Source organism: Triturus cristatus, chromosome 5_2 (genome assembly GCF_964204655.1).
Source record: "Triturus cristatus chromosome 5_2, aTriCri1.1, whole genome shotgun sequence".
Lineage (NCBI taxonomy): Eukaryota > Metazoa > Chordata > Amphibia > Caudata > Salamandridae > Triturus > Triturus cristatus.
The window spans coordinates 1,018,906,405-1,018,915,036 of record NC_140588.1 but is presented as its reverse complement, the minus strand read 5'-3'; the positions used below and the strand labels follow the sequence as shown (position 1 = coordinate 1,018,915,036).

Below are 8,632 nucleotides of genomic sequence, written 5' to 3'. Positions count from 1 at the left end.
GACAAAACAGTCGACACCGCGGACACCTTTGGAGATCGTTGGCAATGTCATGGCAATCGTTCGTAACGCACGCTTTGCAGAAGTCTGCGCACGAGTGATTGTATTTGTGGGTATAGGCCGAATGGCAATATTCGCAGTAATACCTAGCGCCGAGGAATTTTTTTATATCTTTCACACCGTAAAAATGGCTTTCATGTAAAAGAACAAACAGAATTTTAGATTTGTTGGCGGTACCGCTGGTGAAATAACGCCAGCCGCCTTCGTGATATAATACTTTAATCGTCACACCCAAGTAATTTTCAAATGCTTCTATGTCTTGCAAAGAGACATCCGTATCTGGGGGGATGTTTAGGGCATCGTGCATTAACTGTGCCTGCTCTGTCAACGTTCTATCCGTAGATTGACCGTGAGCCAATAACCCTGCCAAACACCCCGCCAGGCACAAATTTCCAGCTGTGTTGTTCAAATCAATCAACCATCGACGTTTCTTTTGAATGATCTTAGTAAACAATACAGAATTTAGAGCCCGTCTGGCACCGCCGCCCCTACTTTTTATCACAGTCACAACAAGTGTTAAACTTTGTGACCCCAGAATCTCTGCATTGCTATTCATCATGTCAACAATTTTGTTTAAGAAATCTGAGGCATCTAGGTCGTGATGCGGTAGCCTGCGAGTGTAAAAAGAGTTAGCCAGACCACCGCCGCTCAGGCGAATTTGTACATAATCGTTGGGGCCTATGTCTGGGGCCATTTGGTCCAGCAGCAGTTGGATAGAGTTAATAACCGCTTCTAGGGCCAGTCTAATAGAATCTATGAGATGAAGATTGACAAAACGAAATTCTTCATAAAATTCTATAGCTCTAAATTTTTTGATAACTCTTTGATATTGTCGCACGCTTTCTAAAAACACCGGCGCAGGGTTGTTACTGATGCTAGAATTATCGCAAGCGACAGCTGTTCTCTGAGGTGTTTGCTCTAACTGCGTGGGGCTCGGTGGTAAATACCCATTGTTGCTTTGAATATTACGGCGTATATTTCTCAAATGGTTTTTGGCTCTTTTTAGGTTTTTGGCTAACCGATTTCTGACTACTTTAGCGGCTAACCATTTCTCTTTACGTTTGGCGACTGTAGTTTCAGACCTTCTCGGCGACCTATGCTCTTTGGGGGTCATTATCAGTTTCCCGAGTCGAGACTCAAGGAATCAAGGTTGGCTTGGGCATCTGCTAAAATAGATGCGAGCGAAGTCTGAGTATTTTGGATCACGTCCTCTACTGCTAGTTTGACATCTGTTATGCCGCCGATATGTCCGGAAGCTTCCTGTACACGTAGAACATTAAAAACGGATGAACTGACGGGTGCAGAGTTCAAGCCTAATCCTTCTAGGGTATTTATTAGGGGAAAAATGGCGTAAATTGCCTGAAGTACAGCCGCGTCGCTGGGAAGTGAAGCTTTAACAGCAGCAGCAGCAGCCCCACTGCGGGGGTCAAGTGGTGTCTTTATCTCAACGTTAAGTGGTTTTTTGACACTTAGGACATCATCTATGGCGCGCGAGGAGACAGAGGTCTCGAGCTGATTTTGAGCAGTTACTAAAGCAGCTGAAAGTGATTTCTCTAAATTTTGCTGTATACGTACGATGCCAGCTTTGATGCGTTCAATGGCTTGTATCTGAGCTACTGTATCACGATTACTTAAAGCAAAAATAATAGCTTCGCAGATAGATGCTGTGTTAAGAGTGCTTCCCCTAAGGTTTGTTATTAAAGGTAAAATATCGTGGCATGCTGATGTTACTGCGGTAATGTTTAGGGGTGGTGTGGGGTTATGTCTAGGAGCTTGTAGCGCCGCTGCGGACGCCCCGTTTGCTGCAGCACTGTGGGCAATTTCAGTCTTTAAATTATGGTGAATAGCACCTGGTGCGAACCTTACTGGGGGACTGGTGATGGCGGGTCCTCCTCCTATTGTAACATCTGTGTGACACCCCCCTTGTGAGCGTGGGTTCTTGGAGCATTCGCTGTGTACAGCTGGCCCTGCTTTTGATCTGTTTTGTTGAACGGGTACATTCGCGTTTTCCCCCCAACAGTCATCATCGTCAAGCAGCGAAATTATTTCTTGTTCATCGGGGGGAATAATGGCGTTTGCTGGTTGCGCATGCAAGTTCTTTGATGGTTGAGAGTGAGACTTGGGGGTAGGAGTAGGTGGGGGGTGCACTAATACCGGAGTATCGCTGCAAGGGTGCGTTGTGACACCTAGAATCTGTTCTGAATTTCGGCTGGGGAGAACGCAACCAGGGGTAGGCGTGTTTGAATTCGAAACCTGGAAGGTCTGTAGAGTAGCAGAATTGTTATCATTAGCATTCGCTTTCCTATTGCGCTTTTGATCACCCTTTTCTTTACAGCCAGAGTGTCTCTTTCTCAAACCGCCACCATTTACAGACACCGGTGGAAACTCATGCAATGCAGGCCCCCCAACAGTACTCCCCCCAAAACCACCCTGCAATGTTTGTGGTGGCCCTCGCCGCCTCGCTTCTTTACGCTTCTGACCTTTGCTTTTCAGATCGTCAGGCGGCAACCTTGAACTCCTTTGTACAACCGGTTGTTGTGTATTTGATTGCTGCACGTGTTGGATGGAGATTGCATCATCAGTTTTATCTAAGTAAGAGCAAAAAACACAATTTTAATTCAAGCAATGAACAGTCGGAAGAGTCCTCAATAGTCATCAGTGCTACAACTAGACTGAGAGTGGCAGCGCAAGCACGCACACACACACACACACACACACACACACACACACACAAGCACACACAAGCACACACACACACACACACACACGCACAAGCACGCGCACATCAGCATGGTCTATGGTAGAACATACTACCAGTAGAAAAGAGAATTAATTCTTACCAGCATGCGCGCTGAAGCCGCAAATTTGACTGGCTGCGATAGGATTAGGGCCTTCAAGCGCAGTGTCGAATAAAAGTGCGTCTGCCGCCTCGGCCACTTCCTGCGAAGACAAAAATGCAAACAGCTGTAACACATTTCCTATATCGGTTTAAATTAAATTACTTGAAAGCACCGCTATACGTATTTACAAGCTCATGCAAACAAAAGTACACACACACACACACACACACACACACGACCGCAGAAATAGACCCAGACCTTAGTTGTCAAATTAGCTGCTTTTCAAGCCGCAGCTCAACCCCGGCTCGCTGGCCCCAGGCTATATAGTGACATTATTTAAGACCTCGAGCGTTATTAAATCATGATCTGTAAAGCAAGGAGGCGGACTAGTCCTTGACTTAAAAACACGGATCAATGAGCAGATAGTCTTTGAGGTAAGAGCATGTGCAAAATCTAAACACACCGAGAGTCATGTCATATTTCCTATTGCTTAAAATGCCAGCTGCTGTAACAGTACTAAAAGTCTTTTGACGACGACGTGAAAAACTGAATTAGAACCACATGCTAGAGCATTTCAGACGGGGTCCGGCAAAACAAAAAAAAAACAAAACGCAAACACACACACACACACACACACTTTTTTTTTTTTATGCATCTTTCACGGTTCCTGACTAGCAGTTACAGTTAATTCAAAACACCCCGAGTTTCACCTAATTTTATCTATTGCTTAAAACCTTTTGACAGAGGAGCGAAAGACTTAATTAGAACCACATGTTAGAACATTGCCCGGGACTTCGGTCTAATTCGTCTTAGTGTGACAGTCTGAGCCGGAAAAAAAGCTTACATCCCTGATAAAAAAGCATTTAACCTTTGAGAGATGACGCTAATAGAAGCGCAACTTCAAAAAGAGCTAGAGGATTATATAAAAAACATAAAACAATCTTCTTACCAACAATTCTTGGTCCTCAGACATGTTCATAAATGGAAACGGTGCTCAGTCATCAGGTGGTGAAATCTTTCAGGGGCTTCAGCTTTTCAAGCGCCCGATGTGGTGGGAGAATGAAGGTGTCACCAGCGCCGTTGGTTGGAGCGTCGTAGCTTTCCTGAGAGCTCCAGCCTGAATGTTCTTGCAGACCTCACGTTTTTATACCCAAAACCCGACAGTTTCCCGCCACAACTCACAATACCACGTATGTCTTCGTGTGTCGAGAATTAAACGGTATAATCCACTAAGCATTTCAGGTTGAATATAAACAGCTGTGCATTAACGTGGCAGCAAGGTGCTGAAAAAAGTCAGACCGCCACGTAAAGTTAGGCCCCCCTTATTTTATCCATATTTTTTGCAAACCTCGACAGCACACTAGGCACCATATGCGGACAATAGCCTGTCTAAGCATTTCAGGATGAATATAAACAGCGGTGCATTAACGTGGCAGCTAGGTGCTGAAAAAAGTCAGACCGACACGTAAAGTTAGGCCCCCCTTTTTTTATTCATATTTTTTGCAAACCTCGACAGCACACCAGGCACCATATGTGGACAATAGCCTGTCTAAGCATTTCAGGATGAATATAAACCACGGTGCATTAACGTGGCATCTAGGTGCTGAAAAAAGTCAGACCGACACGTAAAGTTAAGGGCTTTTTTCATGCAATTTATTTAGATACATTTTATATCACAGAGTAAAAATGTTCGGTACAAATATGATTTTAAAAGTCCAATGAGAGCGTAAAATAGACCTTGTGGATGTCTGCTAGTTATCATAAACACTGTAAACATGTATATTATCAGTGAATGAAATACAATTTTGCATCGGTCTGTTATTTACACGGCCTCTTTTCAATCTGCGTAATTGCCTCAACACAAACCTTGTTACTAGAGCATCATTTGCCTTCAAATCAGCTGAATACATTTTTAAAATGCTTTCAAAGTCTACACCACGGCATCTATGAAATAAATAAAACAAACAATGTGCCCCGCAGGTAAATGATACATCATCCTGAATCTGGTTTTCATGAAATGTTATTAGGCCTGAAGTGTTTCTTTTTAAAAATTGCCATATGGTATTGGGGTACAGATAACTGTTTGGTGGCACGCCATAGGAGTCAAAAAACTCAGAGTCCTTTTCTGTTAGAAATATTGCTAACCAGTGTCGACCCCTTTGATCTTTACCGTCTGTATTGACTATTAAATGAAGCGGTCGCTGGCGATTACCCAGATACATTGGTAGAGTGTCAGCTGCGAATACACCTAAAAATGAATGTTTTGCCGTCTCGTCTTTGGCGAGAAAACGTTCCAGTTGCCACGTATTCATCACATATAGTCGATTAGCACCTCTCGCCTATGGTTAATCTGTATAACATTCTGAAAGACAGCGTAAATCAGAAGGTTTATAGTAGACGGTAGAGCGGCGCTAAAACGGAGCTCCAGACGTACATTGCCTGATTTTTGTATCGAAAAATGGCCGCCACCCACGTCGTTGTCAGGGCATAGATCGAAAGCCAGCATAGAATAGCCTTTCGAATACTCTACACGATCCACAAAGAAGGGTCGGTCTGATGCGTACTTCCCAGCAACTTGCAGCACACCCAAATATTCTCTAGCCACACCCCCAGTTCCAAATGACGGCGTGTATGGTTTTGCCGGTATAGCTTGGCCGTCTACGGAGAGGCTGCTGTGAGATATATTATAATGCTTGAAATTAAAGGGGTTTCTGCCATATTCACCGCTAAATGCTGCGTTATCGACCAGCGCTACTACTACAGTTCTTGGCAAAAATCCGAAAAAAATATTCTCAGTATTCGATAGTAGCGCACCGGCTGGGATGCTGAACACTTTGAGCTCCACTCTTTCGATGGGGTACTTGGCATTACTGGTTAACAGAGTCTCGGCGTGAGCTAAACGCACCACCGGGCTCACTTTGACACGTTTCACAAATAGTGACGCCGCTAAGATATGCACTTTGTAATTTTCTGCGTCGCCGCTCATTAAGCAAAAAGTGTCTTTATTTCGAATCAGTTTAATCTTCACATCTAGACCGTTAAGCATTAATTTGTCTTGGAAAAATAAATCGCAGTGTAATTGCCCAATCAGTTCCACTTTACGACTTCGGGCTGTAAAGCTAGCTCTGCTCTTAAATCCCGCGTTAGCACCGTTTAAAGTCGTGTCCTCGTGCTCTCCAGCGGTGTCTCTGTAGAAGAGACCTGCAGAAAGTTGGCGTTTTAAAGTGGGGTCCCCATAATTAAGTACCGTTTCGAGATAAGCCCTGTATGGATACGTGTTGTTTGACTGGCTGATGAGCCGGTCGCCGAGGCTCACATCCAGTTGGTTAAAAAGTGAGGCTATGGGGTATGGAGAAAACGCCACTCGGGCTGCGGCGTCCAAATCGGATCCGTCTGCGTTAGTAATTTTGCACGACAGATAAATCAGGGTAGCTGAAAGGTCCAGGTAGTCATCCGACCGAGCTATGAAGAACTCTAAGGGGGCTGTGTCTGACAGGGCTGAAAGTGGCGGTACTTCGACGTATAGAGAACTTTCAATGCTGGTTTGCGTTGGTGGTACTTGGAATAGGTCCAACTCTGACTTTGTGCATTCCTGGGAACCGCAAGGGACGGAGGCCATGGTCCGATTTAAAATATGTTGCCCTTAGAGACTCGTTTTTTTCCGTGTCTTCTCCGGGTCTTAAGCGAACTCTTTTGAGCCGGTCGCCGGCGCTTCACAACGCTTTGAAGGAACGCGGGCGGCCCCCTTAGTGATACACCCCTTTTTCTCTTCCTTCCTCTTTCGAGATAGATTAAACCTGAGCCTTCTTGACCCGTTTTGGTAAACTTTTTCATCACCGCCCCCGAAACGTGCCCTGCGACGTCTCGGGCAATATTTGCTGCAGCGGTTTTCACGTGCGGTTTTACCAACTGGAACCCTCTTCTTAAAAGCGGTACTGCTTTTCTGAAAAGGCTTCTGAATATACCGCCAACACCCGCCCCGTACATAATAGGTGCCCCGTGGAACCCCGGGAGGCCTGAGCCGGCTTGTGCTCTATAGTAATCCCTATAGAGCGACGCGTCGCCGTAATTTTCAGGTAAAATCATTATTCTAGTACACTTCACCACGTCGCGGCCTGAAATGAAGCTTCGCTATGACTTTACCCACTTTAAATCTTATATTAGTGTTCAAATCGTCCTTCAGTTCCAAAGTTATTGTGTGAAAATGTTTTTTGCTGATCGGTACATAATCTCTTTTGGTGTAAATGATGTTTATCATGCTATTATTCTTGCCTGTGATTTCCACGCACCGGAGGAGAGGCACGTAGCTATCCCCCACTCTCTGATGCTCTATCACGTCGCAGTATACAAACATCATATAAAATCCGCCGTGTACATCCGTGTAGGCTTTCCCCGCTGATGAAGAGTGGTGAACGTTAGGCGTCAGCCCCAACACTCTCCCCAGTTTTTCACGCACCAAAATACCGTAGTCTTGAGCATTCCTCAACTGCACTTTTCGAAGTCGTGGTTCATACGTTAATCTAAGGTCAACAAGTTCCGATATGTTACCAATGGATTTATTCATTACTTCTACAATGTCTCGTATGTTGTCATAGTGCCCCGGCGGGAAAGAAAGTTCGTGGGCGCTTTCCTTCTTGCGTACCACCGTAAATCTAACATCCTCTGTTTCAAAAGTGTCCCACGTGTGCGGGTACTGAATTTCTGTTAGGGCCACCTCCCAATCTCCTTGTAGATGAATAGGTTTTGCTAGTTTCACCGTAAAATTTGAAATTTTGTTATTAGGGAAAGTGTCCAAAGACGCGTTACTCGGGAGCGTCAGATAAAAAGGTCCGACCTCCATGGCGCTTCCGCGGTACCTAAATGCCTATATCCGCTGTTGTAGACTTTGTATATCCTTTAATTCACTCTCAGAGACCCAACTATTAAATTTATCAGGCCATCCCCGCCATTTAACTAGGCACTGTCTTTGTGCCCCGTGCCCCTTCTTTGCCAAAACGTTCTCAATACGGTACACACGATCTTGATCCTGTTTTATTTTTTGCAGCTCTTCTTTGTAAAAACACCCTTCGACCTCCTCCCCAGCATAGTCTTTTAAGTTAAAAACTGTAACGCCTGAATGCTTGGAAATCTTGTCTATCACAAAGATCTCATCTGTAAAAGTCTGCTCATACCCCTTTTGAAATACCCCCTTGCATCTAGATACCCTAACATGATCACCTTTTTTGAGAGTGTTTTTTGAAACAGGGTTGTTGGTGAACACGGACCCGTACACAGTTCTCCAAATTTTCAACTCATTTTGCGGGGATACTTCTACAGGGGACGTCTTAATGGTTCTATGATAGCTATGATTGTAACTTTCAATAAAATCTTGTAAACGATCTATATAACGAAATGTGTTGTACGCTGTAAAATACCGCCAAATTCGTGCCTTGAGAGTTCTGTTGAATCTTTCTACAATCGCCGCCTTCACTTCGTTGTTTGTAACAAAATGTTTTACACCATACTTGTTCAGCAGAGCTTTTAGCGTCTTGTTTTCAAACTCTTTTCCTCTATCTGTTTGTAACTTTTTAGGAATTCTCCCGCTGCTGAAAATGTAATCAAAGGCTTTTGTGACCGAGCTCCCCGATTTTTCCTTCAGGCCAACGGCGAATGCATACTTTGACAGTATGTCTATCACCGTTAATATAAATTTTACACCATCATTAACCGCGGCATGTTCACGGACGTCTATAAGG

The 8,632-nt window shown here is 44.5% G+C and overlaps 1 protein-coding gene across 1 annotated transcript; it reads right to left on the bottom strand.

The window, feature by feature from the left end:
- Nucleotides 1-1,173: 1,173 nt before the first annotated feature.
- On the bottom strand, nucleotides 1,174-6,516 carry LOC146829604 (uncharacterized). Its single transcript, XM_085606520.1, has 3 exons — nucleotides 5,712-6,516; nucleotides 2,898-3,035; nucleotides 1,174-2,645 (listed from the first exon to the last, which is right to left on the bottom strand). The coding sequence occupies exons 1-3, from the start codon at nucleotides 6,514-6,516 to the stop codon at nucleotides 1,174-1,176; spliced, it is 2,415 nt and encodes an 804-aa protein (XP_085462646.1).
- Between the last annotated feature and the right edge of the window lie 2,116 nt (nucleotides 6,517-8,632).

Coding starts and splice junctions, on each gene's coding strand:
- LOC146829604 (XM_085606520.1), bottom strand. CDS start 6,516: ATGGCCTCCGTCCCTTGCGGTTCCCAGGAATGCACAAAGTCAGAGTTG. Junction 3,036..5,711: donor AGTGTTCAGCATCCCAGCCG/GTGCGCTACTAT, acceptor AAACCGATATAG/GAAATGTGTTACAGCTGTTT. Junction 2,646..2,897: donor CGGCTTCAGCGCGCATGCTG/GTAAGAATTAAT, acceptor GCTCTTACTTAG/ATAAAACTGATGATGCAATC.